Genomic DNA, 23,770 nt, shown 5'->3' with positions numbered 1-23,770 from the left:
CTGAGCCCCAAGCCATACAGCAGTCTCTTATTCTTTTTGAGGACTCTGTCAGCAGGGTTTCCCAGGGCCATCCACCTAGCCCTGCCCCAGAAGTGGAAGAGATTGAATGCAGCGATGCCCAACCACTTATTTCTCAAGATGAGTACATGCAAGGATCATCGCAGCACGTCTCCGATGATGACGAAACGCAGGTGCCAACTGCTGCGGCGTTCAGCATTGTGGAGACCGACAAGAAGGGCAGGGGTGAAGACTGGGTGGAAGATGATGTGGAGGACGATGAGGTCCTCGACCCCACATGGAATGAACGTCATGCAGGTGACCTGAGTAGTTTGGAGGAAGAGGCGGTGGTCGCACAGAGCCACCAGCACAGCAGAAGAGGGAGCAGGGTGCAGAAGCGGAGCGGCCGTGCCCTAGACACTACGCCCGCTACTGCCCAACGCAGCAAGGGAACGAGCGCACCAAAGTCAGCTCAAAGGAGTTCTCTAGCGTGGAAGTTCTTTAGAAAATGTGCTGATGACAGGACACGAGTGGTTTGCACCCTGTGCAATCAGAGCTTGAAGCGAGGCATAAACCTTCTCAACCTGAGCACAACCTGCATGATCAGGCATCTAAGTGCAAAGCACGAGCTGCAGTGGAGTACACACCTTCAAAACCAAGAAACGTCTCTGGCTCATCCTGCTTCCTCTTCTGCTGCAGTCTCGGCCGCTCCAGCCACATCTGTAGTGATACCGGCACCTGCCACCCCGCAAACAGACGATCTGTCAGCAACACCACCACCTGGGTCACCAACAACCATCTCCACAATGTCCCGTGGAAGCGTTCAGCTTTCCATCTCCCAAACACTTGAGAGGAAGAGGAAGTACCCCCCTACCCACCCGCGATCCCTGGCCCTGAATGCCAGCATTTCAAAATTATTGGCCTTTGAAATGCTGTCATTCCGTCTGGTGGAGACGCACAGTTTTAAAAACCTTATGTCGGTGGCTGTCCCACAGTACGTCGTGCCCAGCCGCCACTACTTTTCCAGGCAAGCCATCCCTTCCCTGCACAACCAAGTGGGGGAAAATATCAGGTGTGCACTGCGCAACGCCATCTGTGCCAAGGTCCACCTAACTACGGATACGTGGACCAGTAAGCACGGTCAGGGGCGTTATATCTCCCTAACGGCACACTGGGTAAATGCAGTGGCGGATGGGCCTGAGGCGGATAGCAATTTGGCGCATGTCCTTCCACCACCGAGGATTGCAGGGCGCTTCAGTTTGCCTCCTGTTCCTAACTCCTCCTACTCCGCTTCCTCATCCTCTACCGCCTCCTCATCCGGACAGCGTAACACCTTCACCACCAACTTCAGCACGGCCAGGGGTAAACGACAGCAGGCAGTTTTACAACTTGCCTGTTTGGGGGACAAACCACACACCGCGCAGGAGTTGTGGAGGAGCATGGAACAGCAGACAAATGAGTGGTTGCTGCCAGCGAGCCTCAAGCCCGGCCTGGTGGTGTGCGATAACGGGCGAAATCTCATAGCAGCTCTGGGCCTAGCCGGTTTGACGCACATCCCTTGCCTGGCGCATGTGCTGAATTTGGTGGTGCAGAGGTTCCTTAAAAACTACCCCGATATGTCAGAGCTGCTGCAGAAAGTGCGGGCCGTTTGTGCGCACTTTCGGCGTTCTCACCCTGCTGCTGCTCGCCTGGCAGCGCTGCAGCGTAACTTCGGCCTTCCCGCTCACCGCCTCATATGTGACGTGCCCACAAGGTGGAACTCCACCTTGCACATGCTGGAAAGACTGTGCGAGCAGCAGCAGGCCATAGTGGAGTTTCAGCTGCAGCACGCACGCGTGAGTCGCTCTGCGGAACAGCACCACTTCACCACCAATAACTGGGCCTCCATGCGAGACCTGTGTGCCTTGTTGCGCTGTTTTGAGTACTCCACCAACATGGCCAGTGGCAATGACGCCGTTCTCAGCTTAACTATCCCACTTCTATGCCTCCTTGAAAAAACAATTCGGGCGATGATGGAAGAGGATGTGGCACAGGATGAGGAGGAGGAGGAGGATGAAGAGGTAACATTTCCAAGGCTTTCAGGGCAGTCATTCGCAAGGGGCTCCGAGGGTGGGTTCCTGCACACGCAAACGCCAGGGACGCAATTGTCCAGCAGGGGCACAGTTCTGGAGGATGAGGAGGATGATGAGGAGGAGGAGATGGAACCATGTTCACAGCAGGGTGGCACCCAGGCCAGCTCATGGCCATCACTGGTGCGTGGCTGGGGGGATACAGAGGACACGGACGATACACCTCCCACAGAGGACAGCCTTTCGTTGCCTCTGGGCAGCCTGGCACACATGAGCGATTACATGCTGCAGTGTCTCCACAACGACCGCCGAGTTGCCCACATTCTAACTTGTGCTGATTACTGGGTGGCCACGCTGCTGGATCCCCGTTACAAGGACAACGTACCGTCCTTAATTCACTCACTGGAGCGCGATCGCAAGATGCGCGAGTACAAGCGCACGCTGGTAGACGCCATGCTGCTGGCATTCCCATCTGACAGCGGGGCCACAGTGGAAGCACAAGGCAGAGGAGGAGGAGGAGGAGGTCGCCAACGCAACCAGGGCACCGCCAGCACCTCAGAAGGCAGGGTTAGCATGGCCGAAATGTGGAAAAGCTTTGTCAGCACGCCACAACAAACAGCAGCACCAGCAGCTCAGATGGAACGTCTTAGCAGGAGGCAGCATTTTACCAACATGGTGGAGCAGTATGTGTGCACACGCCTACATGTAGTGAATGACGGGTCTGCCCCCTTCAACTTCTGGGTCTCCAAATTGGGCACATGGCCTGAGCTTGCCCTTTACGCCTTGGAGGTGCTGGCGTGCCCTGCAGCCAGTGTATTATCTGAACGGGTATTTAGCACGGCTGGGGGCGTTATAACAGACAAGCGCAGCCGCCTGTCCAGAGACAATGTGGACAAGCTCACGTTCATTAAAATGAACCAGGCATGGATCCCACGGGACTTTTCCGTACCTTATGCAGAATAGCAATGGATACCGACCTTACCCACCCATTGTTCCATTTTTGCTCTTTCTCACTCTTTTGGGGTGTACCCTCATTTAAAATTTTTGAAAAGAAGCAGTGTTGGCTACCTCGTCCTCCTCCTCAGGGCCAGATTAATGTAGGGGCTATTGGAGCTGCAGCTCCAGGCCCCTACCTTTTATATAGGCCCCGGGTTGGCCATATTCACTGTTACCGCTCTTCTGTCACTTGTAAACACAGAAGTCTGGCTTCTATGCTCGCTTCCCCAGGCAGCACCCTCAGAACCTCCCCACACAGCGTGAAGGCCGGACAAGGAGGGACAGTTGGCGATGCATGGATGTGTTTATGGGCTTCAGAGACAGCATCCCATGTTGAATTAGGCATGCATGGCTGCACCCTTCCTCCTCTGGGTGCATGGCAAGGCACGGCCCTTAAGGCCCTTCAAAATCCTCAGCACCAAGCCCATGATGCTGTTAATCCGGCCCTGGTCCTCCTCCACCGCCGCTTCCACCTACACCGCCCATAGGTGTGCGCAGCCTATTGCATTAAGGTGTGCACCCCAAAGTTGAAATACACATGCATGTGTTTGCCAGCAGGGAGAGTAATGTATCGGGGCCATGTACCTGTAGGCAAGGAGAAATAGAGCAGAGCAGGTCCCAGGGAGATCTTTCCCATCTCCTCACTGGCAATGCTATGTGCCCTAGGTGATTAGGGTGTGCCCAGGCACACCCAGCACACCCTGTGCGCACGCCTATGTCACCGCCACATCCACCACCACCTCAACCTCCCTCCTACTCCATATGGGCCTCGTCCTTCAGAGATGAAGAAGAACATTGTTTTATTTTTCTGTTTTTTTTTGTTGTTTTAAGTTATTTCCCTATCCACATTTGTTTGCAGAGCACTTGCCATGCTCTTAATTACGTTTTGCTGCCATTTGCAGCACTCTAGCCCTTTCCTTTGGTGTTTTAGAGCCATTTTAGTGCCTTAAAGTTCGGGTCCCCATTGACTTCAATGGGGTTCGGTGTCCGGGAAAAGTTCGGTAAAAGTCCGGGACACGGACCCGGACTTTTTTTTAAAGTTCGGCCGAACCCGTCGAACACGGACATCTAGGTGTCCGCTCAACCCTAGTCCTTACAAAAAAAAAAAAGATCACAGGAGAATCTGTGGCCTTTGTTTTTATTGTGGAGAAGGGGGACATTTCATTACATCCTGCCCAACCAGACCCCATAGGCCTAAGGCTCTCCCAATGGAGGCCAGGCGAATCCGAACTGTCTTCCCTGAAAAACAGCCTGGAAATTACCAAGGCTGTTGCCAGCCCTGTCCCCGTTCTATATCAGAAAAGGACACCCAGAAATTGACAAATATTGGAATAGATATTCCTTCAACTCCAGTGAACTCGATACCACGTTCTAAAAAACCTCCTGTACCACCTCCTGATGATACTCCTATTTTGGCAAGCACACTTATAGCTCCCAATGAAAACATTGAGATTCTTGCACCTGACTGCGTACGCGCTTCTAATGGCACAGTAGTACGTAGGGGGGATCTGAGGATGTTTGAAGAAGCATTGGTTGCTATGACTACTTCGGATGTTTATGCGTCCGATTTTAGTGAGAGGTTCATGTAGCAGATACCCTAACAACAAGTTATCCGATTCTCACATCGGTTACCAACCTGATCCGATTCTCATATCGGCAACAAGTGATCCGATTCTCAGATCGGTTACCAACCTGATCCGATTCTCATATCGGCAACAAGTGATCCGATTCTCAGATCGGTTACCAACCTGATCCGATTCTCATATCGGCAACAAGTGATCCGATTCTCACATCGGTTACCAACCTGATCTGATTCTCATATCGGCAACAAGTGATCCGATTCTCACATCGGTTACCAACCTGATCCGATTCTCGTATCGGCAACAAGTGATCCGATTCTCGCATCGGTTACCAACCTGATCCGATTCTCACATCGGTTACCAACCTGATCCGATTCTCACATCGGTTACCAACCTGATCCGATTTTCATATCGGCAACAAGTGATCCGATTCTCAGATCGGTTACCAACCTGATCCGATTCTCATATCGGCAACAAGTGATCCGATTCTCACATCGGTTACCAACCTGATCCGATTCTCATATCGGCAACAAGTGATCCGATTCTCACATCGGTTACCAACCTGATCCGATTTTCATATCGGCAACAAGTGATCCGATTCTCACATCGGTTACCAACCTGATCCGATTTTCATATCGGCAACAAGTGATCCGATTCTCAGATCGGTTACCAACCTGATCCGATTCTCATATCGGCAACAAGTGATCCAATTCTCACATCGGTTACCAACCTGATCCGATTCTCAGATCGGTTACCAACCTGATCCGATTCTCATATCGGCAACCATTTTTTTTTTTTTCTGATTTTCACATCGGCAACCAGTATTATCCGATTCTCGTATCGGCAACCAGTCTCATCCGATTCTCGCATCGGCAACCAGTATTATCCGATTCTCGTATCGGCAACCAGTCTTATCCGATTCTCGTATCGGCAACCAGTATTATCCGATTCTCGTATCGGCAACCAGTCTTATCCGATTCTCGTATCGGCAACCAGTCTTATCCGATTCTCGTATCGGCAACCAGTATTATCCGATTCTCGTATCGGCAACCAGTGTTATCCGATTCTCATATCGGCAACCAGTCTTTTCCGATTCTCACATCGGCAACCAGCTTTTTCCGATTCTTATATCAACAGCCAGCCTTAGAGGCCTTCCGGAGCCGGCCTTACGGGGGGGTACTGTAAGGTTCTGGCACTCTCAGTGCCTCCTATCACATCATTTCCGGGTGCTTTCCATCTACCTAGATAGATGAAGCACATATAGGTGTGTTTCCCTTTAAGAGTGCTGACATCATCATGAGGCGCCGGACTGAACAGCTATTTAAATCAGCAGCTTTCACTCACATGTGTTCGTTCAACCTGCTTTGTGCCTTGATGCTAACCTGTCTTGAAGCTCTCATGCTTGCAAGCATACCTCGCTGTCGGAACCACGCTGCGCTGATCCCTGTATCCCGCTACCGGATCATCCGCTCTTGTCGAACCTCTCCTCTGCTACATTGCTACTAGTGATAAGTACCCCACAGGGGAAACCTCAATAACCTTCATACTAAAGCTTACATTGTCTAGCTCTGCATACTAAGGATTGTTACTACATCTGCACTATCTAGATTGCTAGCTCTTGAGCCTACTATCATCTGCTCTTGCACTGGGTTAGTCTCTCCTGTATGTCATCTGCTATCCTATCATCTGCTACCATACATGATTGCTAACCTATCTGCATCCCACCTGTTACTATCTCATTCTCAAGAACATTCCTCTCAAGTGTCTGTCACCTATCGTTTCTACTCAACCTGTCTCTTCAGCCTATCACCTCTATACTACTATATACATAGATCACTCCAGGAACTTCTTATTGAGTGTGTATATTTGTATGCTGAATTGAGATCATCCACACATGATGAGTCTGGGGAGTTGGGATTGGTGTCTCAGCGTTTCTCTACATGACTACTGAAGTGGAATATTTCTGCAGCTGTAAATCCACATCATACATAAAACGCAGGAGCGTTACAACTAGCCACATAGGAAAGAATAGGATTTATTTTTTACTTGAAATGCATTTTCATGAAGCAAAATACGAGTGTGATTAAGTCCTTAGTCTTTTTTTTTTTTCATTTTTATTTTTACTTTCTGCCCCTAATTTATGGTGTCGTGTGTGCACACTAACTGTGCACTGCCTTCCCCAGGAGGGCAGCTAGAAGAGAAAGTACAATCACATCTGTCAGAAAGAGCCGGTTCACACTGGGGCGACTCAAAGTCGCCCCGACTTTGAAGCCGCCCCGTGCAGCACGACTTCATTGCGGCTTTCAAACGACTTCTCTAATAGAAGTCAATGCAAGCCGCTTTGAAGTTGCCCCCAACTAGTGCAGGAACCTTTTTCTAAGTCGGAGCGACTTGAGTCGCTCTGATTAGAACAGTTCCATTGCACAGAATGGAACGCTACTTGACCAAGTCGCCTGACAAGTCGTGGCAGTGTGAACCGGCTCTAAAGGAAATGAATCACTGTACTCCAGGCTGCAGGAACTGTTCTTATTAATTGAATAGTATCAGGGGGTGACCTCTGACATGTTGAAAAATCACTTTTGCAGCACAAAATATTTCAGAGGTGACCCCTGCTACTATTCAACAAATGAAAACAGCTGTTGCAGCTCAGATTGCATTGATTCATATCCTTATCTGACTGATTTGCTGGAGTGCAACGGGTCCAACCAGCACCCCGAGCCCAAGATGAGTTACCCACCTTGAGTGGTATACGTATCTTTTTGTGCAATTTCAGTAGATAGGATGCAGGCCTTTTCATACTCTTTACATGATACCTGGAGTTCCTCTATACCAGCATGATACCTGGAGTTCCTCTGTACCTGCATGATACCTGGAGTTTCTCTGTACCTGCATGATACCTGGAGTTCCTCTGTACCTGCATGATACCTGGAATTTCTCTGTACCTGCATGATACCTGGAGTTTCTCTGTACCTGCATGATACCTGGAGTTCCTCTGTACCTGTGGGAGACCAACTCCTGCATTAGACCCACCTGTGCAGTACTCGACCAATGGGAGACTATTTATTAGGAATGAGAAAAATAAAATGGACATTGCCCAGTAGGGAAAATGGAAGCTACAACTGGCCAAGATGGTAGCAGGGTAGGAAATGTAAGAACTGAACAAAGAAGTATAAAAGGCTCATAGGAAATATATATAAAACCAAATAAGTTTTATTGATTACATATTAAAAATGCAAAACTCCCTAGTACACATGAGCGAATGTAGGCTACATAAAACAACAAAAAAACATAAGAACCATAGTTAGGGTTGTCATAGATAGCAGTTCTTATATATATATATCAGATTACACGTTTGAATACATAAAAAAGCGCTGGTGACAGGCTACTCCTCAAACAGTTCAATGGAATCACCATATGATGTACCTGGTGATGTGTACCAATATACCCGACATGCAGTACCGTGAAAGTCCCCCTTTGCCTCCACTGCTAATTTAGCCTATTCTTTAAATAATCGATTGGGACGTAGGTACTATCTATATTCTGATACAATTGCAGCACATACTAGTTGTGTCAAATAAGTACATTACTTGATGCAGACTTTGATAATAAATGCAATAGTATACAATGTTATCTTCTAAATTGTGCAAAGTTGTCATTAATATAATCTGGTTTTGAACATTAAAGCAAATCTTGGCATCACAAACAGTAATTATTCTGTGCATCAGTGAATAGCATTTCAATTATATTGACAATAGTGATACCAGTGAAAGATAAATACTAATGGTTGCTAAGAGTTACCAGTACATATTGCATACTTCTTTCCCTAAATAAACAAACCTGATGTACATTGTACAATACAGTAAACCCCCCTCCATTGCGGGGGTTTCGTTCTGGACCCAGCCGCGAAAATTGAAAATCCGCGAAATAGAAAAACCCTATTAAAATGCATTGTAGGCATGTTTTTTTACTGTCACTGTACGTGTAAAAGCATTTTAAGGTCTTTAAACACACTTTTAAAACAATAGAAACTCATTTAAACACATAAAAGATACTGAGAGACATAGCAAGAGCTATGGAAAACACAAAAATATTTCATTTTTAATGATTTATATAGTAAAATCACATTACAAAAAAAAAACGCAATATACCGGGACCGCAAAAACTGAACCACGATGGAGCGGGGGATTACTGTACACCTAAAAGACTAGTCCGCTCATAATTGATATTTCATTTGGTGAAGGCAGCGGAAGTAAATCATGGATACTTGAGTTTTATTCGTTCTTAGATCTGAACATTTTCCACAAGAATTAAAATTGGTCTCATTTCCTCTAGTTTACTTTAAGTCCCTTGATTTTTATTTTATAATATGAAGGATGCTACTGAAGGAATGGGTCTTTATAGAAACATCCCTGTTGTAGTAGAGGTGAGACTCCAAAATGAATTATTTTATTGTTAGTATTGTGCTTTTTCGACAGCCGGTTACGAATTTTCGGACAACAAGAACTGGATGTGCAGGCTATAAAATTTTTATCGTACTTGAACACAACGTCCGATTTTCATTTAATTAGTACAGTTTTCATCCGAAAAAAATCAAAAGAGCAAGACTAGGCATGCTCAGAAACGAAAGAACACTAAAAAACAATTTAACACATGACTACTTCTGGAGTTGAATTCTGTCGTACGAGAATTTTTGTATGAAAGTAACCTCTTCACTTTCCATATGAGACTAGCATGCAACAGAAAACGGACAAAAGATCGTCCGATTATCTGATCGTGTGTACAAGGATTAAGAAGCCAATTAGAGAGTCAGCTCTCAATTTTCTACCTATAATTGAAAAATCACTTCTGGGTGGACTGGTGCTTTCAAGTGGCAGTAAACCCTCCTATCGTTTTCAGCCAAGGAAGCCGCCATCTTGGCCTCTGTTTCATCTTCAACTGCCATGATGCTGCACATGTGATCACTTATGACACCAGCCATTGGATGATTTGACAGTTTGGGTGAGAGCACAACCAATGAGACAGTTACATTCCAGGCACGTGCCGGAAATGCTACTATTTTTTGAAACTGTTAAGTGGATGGATTTACTTCCGCTTTAAGTAAATTCTTACTTTTTATATACATTAGTGTAAGAGTGTGCTTGTTAGGGGAAGGGGGAGGGGGTTAGTTGTTGTTACAAAAATAATTTGCATACTACAGACTGAGTCCGGCCGTCTAGTTTCATAAGCAGGCATGAGTGAAATAGTATCACATTATCTGTACAAATGGATGACATTTCTGTCTCAGCTTGACTCTACATACTCCATTGACTGTAAGTCTATTAGTATACTTAGTGAGCATTACAAGATACTATCTATACTTATCACAGCAGTAAACACGCCAAAATATAGTTAGACCCCATATACACATGAGCACATTAAGCACATTTGACTCTGGTGGTTAATTGGGCTGCACTACATACATGTCATCCACAGGCTGCTTTTTAATGGGACCTCCATGATATTCAGATTATTTTAGCTGGCTGCATACATTGACTAGGGTTCTGCATGCCAAACACATCTTAAATAATCAATGAATTATTGCAAGGTTTTCTGTTAATGCACTGCAAACAATGCTGTAACAAGGGTAGACATCAATGATGTCTCATCACAACCATTCTACAGGCGAATACAATAACCCCAGCTTGAATAAAGGTGACCCCGCTTTTGTTGAGAAAAAAACATCCCCCTCTGGGTGATCTCTGTACATTGCAAGGGATAAAACAAACTTTGTTGCAGATTCCTACCTTTTGTTATTCTGAAGAAATCATTGTTTGTTCCTCTGTGCTTCTGTGGTGAGTGTGGTCTAAAGGGAGTGGTTTCATAATTATCAATCAGCTGTGCAGCTGCAGAGCACTAATGGGGGAATCTGTTGGGCCTGCATTCCTTTAGACGTGTTCCTATTGGGCATATCTTACCAAAAATGAAATTTTTGTTGCAGCGGATGCCAGAAATCTGACTTGTATCTTAGGCAGACTTCTGGAAAAATCGGTAAGCCAATCACACAAGCATGAAATTATGTTTCTGGTGTGTGTTCAGTACACATTTTGTGTACAGAACAACTCCAGGTAGCTATATTGAATTGCATTTTCAGAAAATTACAACAGCTGCAGATTGAAAAGGAAAGGACATTTTTATATATTATTTTTTCTTTGTTTGCTATTTTTTTCCTCATGAAAGTGGAGTTACCCTTTAACTCACAGAGGACACCTGGCCATAACACTTACCTATATGGCCAAAAGTTTGTGTGGACACATCTACACATTGAGATTAGGCATTTTTAGTAAAGGGTACTAATAATGCAATAGCATACAAAAGGCTCAATTCAAAAAGACCTTTGAAAAACGCCCCTTGTTGGCGGGCGAAACGCATTGACGCACTTCCGGTAAACGGCAAACCACACAACGTCACTTCCTGGAGTCCGTGGAACGCACGCAGGCTGCGTTACCGGAAGGATTATGTGATCGTTCTTTGCATGCGGACATCTGTATCTTTTATATGGGATTATCTGTTTTATCCTTGTGAGTATTTCTTACCTTACAATAAATAAAGTTATATATGCAGGCTTCACTATGTTGATCCATCCCTTTTTTTGGGTGACACTGAAGAAGGGGATCTACTGTGTTTCTACTTGGAGGTTTACGGTCCACCTTTTCATAAGGCTCTTTTGACCTTTTTAAGGTCCATCAGCTGTGGTGAGTGGATTCCCTAAAGGGATTCATGGCACCTTTGCACAGTGTGGAGCACCTATTGCATCTTTTGCAGGAGCACTTTTTAGCACTTTGCACCTGATATTGGACATATTATATCATATATCATTTGGGCAACCTATTGGATTGTCATATCAGTGGACATTTATTTTTTGCTTTTATCATTGTTGCACTTAGCACTATTGCACTTTACATTGATTACACTGTTCTTATTGATTACTATTATTGCACTTTTGAGACCAAATATTATGGTTTGGATGTAGCATGATTGCACTTTATGCACCTATATGATCAACTATTATAGTTTGTATGTAGCACCATAGCACTTTATGGTCATTATTGCATATATTATTAATATTTTTATTTTATGGAATTCACATTTTTGCAAGCATTGTCTTTACGTACATCTATTTTCTGAGTTTTCACTTAGTGAGCAGCAGCTGCAAATATATATTCAATTCATTTTCACATATTTTTGTTCCAAGCGCGGGTTTAAATTTTGTATTTAGTGATATTAACACTTTTGGGATAGGTTGGAAGGCAGATTGTGAGTAAGATGACTCTTCTTTGAAAAGGGGATACTGCAAGGACCTGAAACGTCAGCCCGTGATAGCTGTTACTTTATGTGCATAAAGGATAAGATTAGCACTATACCAAAGTGTGCTGGTGAAGATTCCTATTTTACGATGATTGTGTGGTGGTACCATCCACTAATTCACTACAGCACTCTACATGAACTGTGGGCAAGACTCTAAGGAGTGTGACACAATAAAACTTCTCTGTAGATTGTGAGCTAGGACTTATCTTGCAATGTCTATTCCCACAAGACGCATTCCAAAATCGTCTGCAAAGCCTTTCTGAAACAGTTAATACCCATGTAATAGGATGTCCAACAAGCTCATATGCTGTAGGTGAGATGATCAGGTGTCCACCAACTTTTTGCTATAGAGTATATGCATTTGTTATTGATATCAGTAACCATAATTATCTAAATCTTTAATATAACAATAATGTGAAACAAAAGAATGTCACTATGGAATCATAAAGGTTATGTCCCTTAATGCTAAATGTGCCAGAAAAGTATTAGATATAGCATACAGTGCCTTGCGAAAGTATTCGGCCCCCTTGAACTTTGCGACCTTTTGCCACATTTCAGGCTTCAAACATAAAGATATAAAACTGTATTTTTTTGTGAATAATCAACAACAAGTGGGAAACAATCATGAAGTGGAACAAAATTTATTGGATATTTCAAACTTTGTTAAAAAATACTTTCGCAAGGCACTGTATATACAATGATATGTAAACTTACTCTTAATTTTTTACAGGGGCTATATCTAAACCAGTTAAGTTTACATCTCTTGAACTAAGAATACCAGGGTGCACAATTCCAGTCCTCAAGGGATGTTGCAACACAATGGTGTTGCTTAGTCAGTTACATCTTGCTAAATTCACGGCTGTCTGCTGATTAGAGAAATTATAACAGTGAATAATAATAAACCTCTTGTACAGACTGAAGTTGTGCTTTTCTGGTGCAAATGGTCAATCGGCAATTGGACCACCATGTTTAATAAATAAATATACAGTATATCAGCTACTAAATATAATTTTTCCACCACCATATTTGGAAATGTCTTTTTAAGTGCACATACATTACCATTTATGAGTCATTGTCTGTATGCTACTCTGAACCTGCAAAAGTAAAATCATTTTCCCCTCACTTCATCTGTGGCTGCACTTTGGCATTTATGTCATTGGCTTCATTTACATCTGACATCTGAAGAATTTCGCATTTTAGACCACAAAATGGAAATGCCAGACTGCAAATCTCTTCCCAGCAATCATTTTCTGCATCATACCCAACAACGTTATGTGTTGCAACCTCCCGGGAGTCCTGCCATTTTTTGCCACCTAGAAAAAGCACAGTTTGCTCCACCACCACTAAACCATAGCAAAACCGGTCGAAGGTCATTGGTCTCAAACGAGTCCATTGATTGTACATTGGATCATATCTTTCTATATCAGAAAATGGCTCATAAATTCCCAAGAATGTGAATATTGCATCCTTTACAGTGGCCATCTGGTGACCAAACCTTGCAATTGTCATAGGTGCTTGTTTTTTCCACTGTCCTTCCATTTTATTAAAAGAATACACATCCTTAGAGCTGTTGACTCGGCCATCAAGTTTGCCTCCTGAGATATAAATTATATTATTATGCACTGCATTGGCTTGACCATGTATTTTGCAAGGCAAGTCTTTAGATCTTGTCCAAGCATCTCTGTTTATGTCATAGACTTCTACTGATGAATATGCGACTTGTTGATTGCCCCTGCCACCAATAACAAAAATCTGATTGTCTACAACACAACAGGAAAACTGTGCTCTTTGTTCCAACATGGAGCTGACTTGGATCCACTGATTGAACCTTGGGTCAAAGCGGTAGACGGTATTTGTAGCCAACAAACAAGTGCTGCTTGAGCTGCTCTTTGTACTCTCAGTAGTTTCTCCTCCAATCACATAGAGGAAGTTACCAATCACACAAGTGCAATGATGCTGAACTTTCACTTTTAGATTTGTTACCATTCTCCACTGATGAGAGTAGACATCAAATCCTAGAACATTCTCAACTAATTCCCCATTGGCTGTTCCTCCAACAAGAAGTATCCATCCTTTTTGGTTCCGCAGAGTGCTGTATTTATCCTGTAAAAGAGGTTGCTTTGAGGGAAAGGAATGATAGTTTATTGCTTTTATGATTTGATTTCTGATAGAGGGTGTTAAAGGAACCTCTGACTGTTTGTAAAGTTTCCTGAGGGTATCCATTGACAACAGACCAAATCTGACATTTTCAAAAAACACTTTAGCATGTAAAAGTCTGGGTCTGTCATATTGTAACCACTTAAGAACTAAACTTAACAAACATTGTTCATTGACTTTAGGGATATTATCCGATTTAATTAAATTTATCATTGACTTTACATTTAATTCCACCAGCTCTGTCCCTTCTATATCTTCTTGTAACAGTTTCCATAAATTATTTTTGATAAACTTTTCTGCTTCTTCTAAGGCATCTACAAGGTAATATTTCAAAGCAATATTGGCAACAAAGCAACAGTTTTCCAAGTCACAGCTATTGATTAGGAACTTACTACACAACGGTATTGCATCCACCACTTGCAAGTAATTTGCAGCTTCCAAAGTATCTTCCAAAGTGCTCAAGGAAAGAGACAGAAACGATGTGTATATAAAATCCAGAATGCTTTGTAGACCTTCTGCTGTGATAACTTTTAGGTGAATAACAGAGGCTTTGGACTCTTTTGTGTAATCTTTAAACATTGCTCTGAAGTAGTCACTAGAGCAAGCCAGCAATGACTTATGTGCAGGGAACACATTGCCATCTACCACTAGTGAAACATCGCACAAGTGTCCGTGAGCTCTGAGCACCTGATACTGAGTAAACACCAAGCCCCGATGAGACTTGCAAAAAGCCAAGAAATAACTCATGATGCATAATGATTACAGATAAACTAAAAATATGAGCAACAGTTACTTACTGTACGTAGACAGTACTGGAAAGTCCCAAGGCAGTTTAAAAAGTTTCTCAACTTCTGTCATTTTTCCAGTGAAGTATATCAAGTATTTTTTATTCTTGATCTGCTATAAAGTCTCCTTTTTCAGATATCCTCTGGGCTCCACCTGCAGTGTACAGCCCTTCATTATCCATAAAGCAACTTTCCTTTTCTCCCTTAAGGCAGAGGTCTTGTAACACAGGCATCATGGTCTGACAACGACTTCACGTTTGCACCATCGTATGAAATCAAAGCAGCTTCTGTTTGTAAAAACCTTTGCAGGCGACCCTTTGTCACTTCCATTGAAAGCATTTGTTTAAAGATCAAATCAACAGCCGCGGATTAGAGCTCGACTTACCAAATTTGGAAGACTATAGTAAATATCCTGTTTAGTCGCTGCTATAGTATGACAAGCGTATCTCAGGTCTTGTGTGAATGATATCATCATAGCTCACAGATACAGAAATAGAATACAAACACAAGACCGTGTTACATAGTTTTCCAAGATCAGAGCTGGAGCTGAAAGGCGACAGACTTGTTTCTGCAATGAAGCCAGCAGCTAATTTGAATGATGAATTCTTTATTGATTTTTAGTAACAGTGCATGCCTGCCTAAAAAAACTATACAATTCCATGATCAAAATAAATGAATTGATTGTTTTAACATGCTAGCGTAGTGCTTTGTAAAAACAATACTGTGCTATATATTATTGTTAATTTAAAGCCTAATTCAACTTTAATTAAGTTGGCTATCCATGTGAAAGCAGTGGTCTCTCTACAGAGGTCTGTCTTACCCCCTACAGAATCAGGCTCATAGCACTGCAATCAGTAAAACCCTTACCCCCTGCTGATTGGAGGGCTTTAGCTTTTGGACTTCTTTAGAGAGACCACTGCTTCCTGAAAAGGGTTCTTCTCTGCAGCATGCTGGCAGGGGACATGCTTTTCTTCCCAGACTGACACAAGGAATTGTAGGACTTTGTACATTTTTTTCTTTGAAGCACTTGAAATGTATTTATCTGAATTCAAATGAAACCTCTAAATCATCGTTCCACATTTTTGTTATTTTTTTCTTTTTTTCATTTTTGATGTTGTTCTGATTTGAGCCTAACCCACCAATATACTGTCATTATGAAAACTAAAGAATTAGCAGAAGACTTAAAGACTTACAGTCACTAATACTAGGTAGCTTCATCTGAAAAAAAAAAAAAAAATAGTTAATCATTTGGCGTACTTCTTTAGTTAGAACGTGAATCTCAGTACTTGGAGATTCGCAACCTATGCTTTATGCATTTCCTCTGCAGTAATCCTTTATACTTCCAACTTGTGTCAGTGTGCTGTCATTTAATGCATTGCTTTGCCAAAAGAAGAAAACTTAAAATAGAAGAAAAGAAATGTAGGGAAAAGCTATTAGAGGAATAACTCCTACATGCCACAATCAATATTCATATATTACCACAGTATAATATTCTCATTATAATATCAATGTTCTTCCATTGCAAGTAAATATATCAACATCTTGCTACCTACACATTCCAGTTTTCTTCCTCGGTACAGATGTTGGTAGCAGCACATTTGAAAACACTTTCAATGCATTTCATTGCAGCAGATTAAACCTGTATATGCCATTGGTATACCACGGGCAGGTGATTCACAGTGTATATAGAATAACACATAGGCATAGCATCAGAGGTCATAGAGGTCGATTGTATAATCTCGGCCATGCTCCAGGGGGCCTGTGCGGTTGCCCTGTCACTGTGATGGGGCAAGCAAAATCTGGGTCCGAGTGCGATGTCAGCAGCCAGGAGATCCTCCACAAATAATTTGAAAAAGAAGTTGATGGTGGCATTTTCAAGCCCTGAGTGGAGCGGAGAACCAGAGAGTAGTGGAGGGAGGATGGGGTGAGGCCAGCCCTGGGCAGAAAATTGTCAGTGCTGACAACTAGGCGAGGACCTACACTGAGCTGTCATAGGGCTGAGCAAGGGGCAGGAGGAGGAGAGCACTATACTGGAGTCTGGACCACTGTGCTGAGGTAAATCACTGGTGGTATCCTTGCATAGAACAGACACACACAGACAAACACCGCTTCCCACCACCTGCTGACACTCTAAAACAAATACTCCAAAAAAATCCCCTAACACCTCCTGAGGGGCCCCCGAGGGGCTGCGGGTTCCGGGGGGGGGGGCGGCATCTCTCATTATTAGCATGGGGGTGTGTCATTACCAGGATGGGGGATGTGTCATTACGAAGAGGGCACCTATCATTACCTGGAGGGGGGAGGACATGTGACTTTACTAGGAGGGGGAACCTCTGTTATTACCTTGGTGGGGGGAGGTATTTGATTTGTTACAGCTGGGGGGGTCATCTGTCATTACCTGGTGGGGGGGTCATCTGTCATTACCTGGTGGGGGGGGATCATCTGCCATTACCTGGTGGGGGGTCATTTGTCAATACCTGGTGGGGGGCATGTGTCTTTACAAGAGGAGTGGGCCATCTGTGATTATCTGAAGTAGGAGGCTCCTGAAGGAAGGGGCCGTCTACCAAGTGGAGACAGAGGGGCATATGTCATTACTAAAAAGGAGGGATGTCACCTTTCCCCAATATCTTGCACCTCCAAATCCCTGCAGCCTGGTAATAGAAGGTAACTGGATGCAGTTTCATATTGTATAAAAGAAAGAAAAAAGTGTTATCCCCAGTGACACACTCTCTCATCAGCCCCCTGCCCAGCCCAGTACAGTACCCCCTCCCGCCGCTGCACAGCCCTGCACATGCACACATGGGGGGGGGGAGACAGGCCACACTCTGAGCTGCCAGGTGAATGCGGTGGGCTTGTATGTGATTCTGGAAGACAGAGGGCCCGCTGAGTTTCCTCTTTTACATACAAGCCCGCCACTTTCACCTGGCAGCTCAGAGTGTGGCCTGCCTGCTCCCACATTGTGTGCATGTGCAGCCAGCAGTAGGAGAGAGAGAAGAGACAGCCACCATACAGGGTGAAAGGTAGGGGGGGCCCAAGGTCAACTTTAGCATCTGGCCCACAAGCTTCAAGCTACGCCTCTGGCATAACACTAACCTAAATTTAGGACTAGTAACTCAGGTATTTTTGGTTTGCTTTTGATTTCAATTCACTCCTTAAATTTGTTTGGATTTTTTGGAGCAGACTATTCTTATGCGAGCCATACAAGAAAGATGTAATTGTTTTAAAAAATGACTGTTTTTTCTCTGATGCAGCTAAGTAACATTTACAGGTCTTGTCCCTCCCCATGCCTGTGGATGGACAATGCAAGAAGAAGCAGGAAATCAATGGGTTTATCTCTATGACTATCTGCTGCTTCTACCTCTCCCAATGTGAGCTCTGCTGTACAGTGATTGCAAGAGGTTGAGACCAATTCAAATTCAGATACTTACAGTATCTCACAAAAGTTAGTACAACCCTCACATTTATGTAAATATTTTATTATATCTTCCCATGTGACAACACTGAAGAAATTACACTTTGCTACAATGTAAAGTAGTGAGTTTACAGCTTGTATAACAGTGTAAATTTGCTGTTCCCTCAAAATAACTCAACACGCAGCCATTAATGTCTAAACCGCTGGCAACAAAAATGAGTACACCCCTAAGTGAAAATGTCCAAATTGGGCCCAAAGTATCAATATTTTGTGTGCCCACCATCATTTTCCAGCACTACCTTAACCTTCTTGGGCATGGAGTTCACCAGAGCTTCACAGGAGTCCTCTTCCACTCCTCCATGACGACATCACTGAGCTGGTGGATGTTAGAAACCTTGCGCTCCTCCACCATCCAATTGAGGATGCCCTTACAGATGCTCAATAGAGTTTAGGTCTGGAGACTTGCTTGGCCAGTCCATCACCTTTATCCTCAGCTTCTTAAGCAAGACAGTGATCGTCTTGGAGGTGTGTTTGGGGTCATTATCATGTTGGAAACTGCCCTGCGGCCCAGTCTCCAAGGGGAGGGGATCATGCTCTGCTTCAGTATGTCACAGTACATGTTGGAATTCATGGTTCTCTCAATGAACTGTAGGTCCCCCAGTGCTGGCAGCACTCATGCAGCCCCAGACCATGACACTCCCACCACCATGCTTGTCTGTAGGCAAGACACACTTGTCTTAGTACTCCTCACCTGGTTGCCACCACACAATTTTGACACCATCTGAACCAAATAAGTTTATCTTGGTCTCATAAAGTTTGCTGCTTATCCTCAGCAAACTGTTTGCAGGCTTTCTTGTGCAGCATCTTTAGAAGAGGATTCCTTCTGGGATGACAGGCATGCAGACTAATTTGATGCAGTGTGCGTTGTATGGTCTGAGCACTGACAGGCTACCCCCCTACCCCACCCCTTCAACTACTGCAGCAATGCTTGCAGAACTTATAAGTCTAGTTCCCAAAGACAACCTCTGGATATGATGCTGAGCACATGTACTCAACTTCTTTGGTCGACTAAAACAGCAACAAACCTAAACCCATTCGATTTGTAGTTGACTAAAATGTACTGGAGATTTTAGTCCACTAAAATGTGACTAAAACTTAAACAAATCAGATGACTAAAATACAACTAAAACTAAAATAGCATTTTAGTCAAAGACTAAAATATGACTTAAACTAAAATGGTATTTTAGCCAAAAGACTATGACTAAAACTAAATCAAAATTTGCTGCCAAAATTAACACTGCCTGAGATGTGTTCAAACCTGGTAACCATCTACAAGAAACATCTTACCTTTGTGCTTGCCAACAAGGGTTTCTCCACCAAGTACTAAGTCGTGTTTTGCTTGGGGATTAAATACCTATTTTACTCACTGAACTGCAACTTAATTTATAGCATTTTTTTAATGTGTTTTTTTTCTGGATTTTGGTTGATATTCTGTCTCTATCATTTAAAATACACCTATGATAAAAATGATAGACTCTTCATTTCTTTGTAAGTAGGCAAAATTACAAAATCTGCAGGGGATCAAATAATTATTTTCCCCACTGTAGGAGTCCGGTCAGCTGTCCTCACTGCTGTCCTCACTGCTGTCATCCTTATCGAGCCAACAGTAGGACAGCTCCATATGGATGGCGGGAGGCACATCAATCTAGAGCTGACATAGGAGGCAGTACAGATCTGAATGGAGGGTGGGAGCTGCCAAATTTAATTTTTAAGTTAACCAGCAGCTTATTGGTTGCTACAAAAACAAAATAGAATGGAAGGTGCTCGCACCTAGTACATTACCAAAAAGACATTTCATGAATAGTAGGGTCAATAAAAAAATGAGTACTCACAGAATGGCAACTAATAGCAGGGCATAAAAACACACACATGCCTTAACAGTGTTGACACACATGTGCCGCATTCACATCGCAGGGTATACAGCTGGTGCGATTTGGGGGCGCACCCCCTTCCTCAGAGCTAAGATAATCTGAACACTTCAAGACAATAAAATCCTCATTCAAGAGATTAGCCCCCAAGAAGGCAGAGGCAAAATAAATATGGATTGACAAGAGATAAATTGAAAAAAATTGAAAAAAATAAATAAATCTGCAGGGGATCACATAATTATTTTCCCCACTGTAGGAGCCCAGTCAGCTGCCCTTACTGCTGTCATCCTCATTGAGCCAACAGTAGGTCAGCTCCATATGGAGGATGGGAGGCGCATCAATCTACAGCTGACATCAGAGGCAGTACATCTCTGGATGGAGGGTGGGGGCTGCCACGTTAAATTTTCATGTTAACTAGCAGGGGATAGGTAGCTATAAACCAATGACAAACTGGTTACCAGGAAAAGTTGTGCAGCTCCCTCCCACCCTCCTTCCGAAGCTGTCCTGCCTCCAATGTCATCCTCCCGCCTCCTGCCACCCATGATGTGCTGTGGCCGATGTCAGCCTCCTGCCTCTCCCCGTCCATGCGGAGCTATCCTGCTGCCGATGTCAGCCTCCCACCGTCCAGTCCATGTGGAGCTGTCCTGCCCCCAATGTCAGCTATAGAGTGATGTACCTCCTGCCTTCTGCCTTGTGAAGGTAGGATATTAGAGAGAGCTATGTCACTGCTGGACTGAAGAATGTGGGGGAAGCCAAGGATGATGTGAAGGGGGGCTAAGGCAGGAATCAGGAGGAGAGAGGTGATATAAAAGGGGGGGGAGAGGCTAAGGACAGGAATATAAGGGGGGGTGGGGTGAGGACAGCAATGTAAAGGGGTGGGGTGGGTGAGGACAGGAATGTGATGGAGAGACAGGAATGTGAGAGGAGGGAGGTGAGAACAGGAATGTAAAGGGGTGGGGGGGGGGGAAGACAGGAATGTGTTGGAGAGACAGGAATGTGAGAGGAGGGAGGTGAGAACAGGAATGCAAAGGGGTGGGGTGTGAGGACAGGAGTATGAAGGGGGCTGAGGACATGAATGTAAAGGGGTGGGGAGTAAGGACAGGAATGTAAGTGCCGGGTCACACTTGTGCGATGCGGGAAGGCTGCAAATTCGCAGCCTGTTCCTGCATCGCAAACGCACATCTGGCAGTTCGCACTGCCATATGCGATACGCAGGGGGCGTCAATTAAATGTTAACGACACCCCCAGTTTGATCGCATATCGCAGTGTGATCTGACAGTTCGCACAAGATCGGATCGTACAAGTGTGAACCACTGTGCGATCCGATCCTGATGCGGCTGAAAAAAAGGGTCATGTGCGACTTTTGTGCGGGTGCAGTGTGAATTTAGCCATACAAAGTGTATGGCTAAATTCGCACTGCACATCTGATCGCATGTAATGAAGGAGCAGTGCGCTCCGATATTACATGCGATCACCGCACACGATATAGTGTGAACCGGCACTAAAGGGGGGTGAGGACAGGAATGTGAAGGAGGAGGAGGGGCGATACAAAAGGAGGGATGATGACAGGAATGTGGGGGGGGGGGTGATATGAAGGGGGGCTGAGGACAGTAATGTGAAGGAGGAGGGGGCTAATATAAAGGGGGCAGAGAACAGGAATGTGGTTGGGAGGTGATATTAAAAGGGGGGAGTGATATCAAGGGGGTCGAACACACAGCTGTAAAGGAGGGGACTGTGATGTGTAGAGGGGCTGTGATGTAGGGGGATCGTGATGTGCAGAAGGGGCTGAGAACACTGTTGTAATGATGGGATTATGATGTGAAGAACCTGAGGCTAGGTTTATATTATTGCTACCTGTGTTCTGCGTGTAGGCAACCTATTCATTTCAATGGACTGTCTTACATGCAGAAACAGAAAAATAAGTCCCTGACCATTTTTTTAAACGCCACTGCACCAAGTTGGTTTGGGGCTCACAAAAACATGCGGCATTTGCCAATGCTTCAAGGTGCCATTAAGAATCAAACATGCGATTTCGACCTCTGCTGGAAGAAAATTCAGTGGTTGAACCTCTGGGAATTTTAATTCAATACCCCTGGTATAGGAATCTAACCTATATCTCAAGCAATGGATGATGCCTGAACACAGTTAAATAAATAGTGGAATTGACTGACAAACCGAGTAGGGCCTAGCTGTGTAGCTTTCAGTGGATGGAATACTATGATACCTCTAGCTACCAGTCCTAGGGATCAGAGCAGGCTACAATCACATGGTGGGAGAGATTACACAGTTTTGCAGGTTGAAATGTGTTGCTGGTGACATCAATAATACAAATCAAGAGGTTTTAAATCCCATTTCCAGGTTCTGGCCCTTTTTTTATGTTGTGTAGCACTACCTCCTAGAGGGCTGCTGAGATTAGATTCCCCTGGGTTACTTGTAGCAACAGTAGAAACTTGTCACTTTAACACTTGGCTCGGACAATGAACAGTCCAGGGGATTTGTTTTTTTGTGTTTTTATTGGAACTTGGATGGGAGAAGGGATGAGTGGCATACTCCAACTTAGAACTACGCACAATGTAGGGCATCTATCTGAAGAATGCGGCAAGGCCGCTGCTTCACTCTGCCACTGAAGTGAAGATAGTAAATGTGATCCTGTTGTGTTAAACCTTCAGGGTCCTAACTTGGCACCCCATTTTCTCACTAGCTTCCTATCCACTGACTCTCAGTGGAGTGGTCCCCTTCCTGGACAGACCCCTAGCAAGCTCTCTGGTACTCACAGACACTGTTTTCCCTCAGGTTGCTCTCCCACTTGCTCCACTGTCAGTATCCACTGGACCTCCTGGCTCAGCACCACACTTCTGGTCCACAAGGCCAACCACCCGTCTTGAGCAGCAGGAGGAGAGACAGCCGTCACCCTCCTCCTGTGACCTGGCTTCTTGCCCAAAGACCCCTTTTCACATGTGCCCGTGGCTTTTATAACATATCCCAGGTTGCAACACTGTTGTGCCTAACCACTGGGATAGTCATAAAAGCCTGTGTGTCACTGGCTGTGTTTCCTCCACTCTCCAACAGGCTCCCCTATTGGATACAGTGGGGACACTCCTTCAGACCAGATGAATCACACATGGACACATGCAACAGGCCTAACTACTGATCAGGCTCCCCTGTGAAGCCGGCAGAGCAAACTATACTTTTCCTAGCACCTACCTAGGAGGGTGCTACAGTGGAATCATTCTTTATTAACCCCCTTAGTGGTAACCCCCGAGCGTGACTCGGGTGGTTTTTTCATGCTAGGATCGGTATCCCCGAGTCACGCTCGGGGTAGATGTGCAGAGCCTGCAGCGGGGTTCCTTACCTTCTCCTGGCGATCCAGCGATAATTTCCCATTGCTGTGATCGCCGCCGAGATCCCCGCCACGCCGTCCGTCGCTCTGATGACTTCCTGGTTCCGTTCCCTGCAGCAGCAATGGTGCATGGGAGCGGAACTGGGAGGGAAGTTCAAATGT

The 23,770-nt window shown here is 44.6% G+C and overlaps 1 protein-coding gene across 1 annotated transcript; it reads right to left on the bottom strand.

The window, feature by feature from the left end:
• Positions 1-12,681: 12,681 nt before the first annotated feature.
• KLHL34 (kelch like family member 34) lies at positions 12,682-15,354 on the bottom strand. The gene has a single exon (XM_082248387.1). The coding sequence runs from the start codon at positions 14,888-14,890 to the stop codon at positions 13,106-13,108; it is 1,785 nt and encodes a 594-aa protein (XP_082104513.1). The 5' UTR covers positions 14,891-15,354; the 3' UTR covers positions 12,682-13,105.
• Positions 15,355-23,770: the final 8,416 nt, after the last annotated feature.

The sequence above is a fragment of the Pelophylax lessonae genome, assembly GCF_965119305.1.
Source record: "Pelophylax lessonae genome assembly, chromosome: 2".
Classification (NCBI taxonomy): domain Eukaryota; kingdom Metazoa; phylum Chordata; class Amphibia; order Anura; family Ranidae; genus Pelophylax; species Pelophylax lessonae.
This window is presented reverse-complemented; position numbering and strand designations above follow the sequence as displayed.

Coding starts and splice junctions, on each gene's coding strand:
- KLHL34 (XM_082248387.1), bottom strand. CDS start 14,890: ATGAGTTATTTCTTGGCTTTTTGCAAGTCTCATCGGGGCTTGGTGTTT.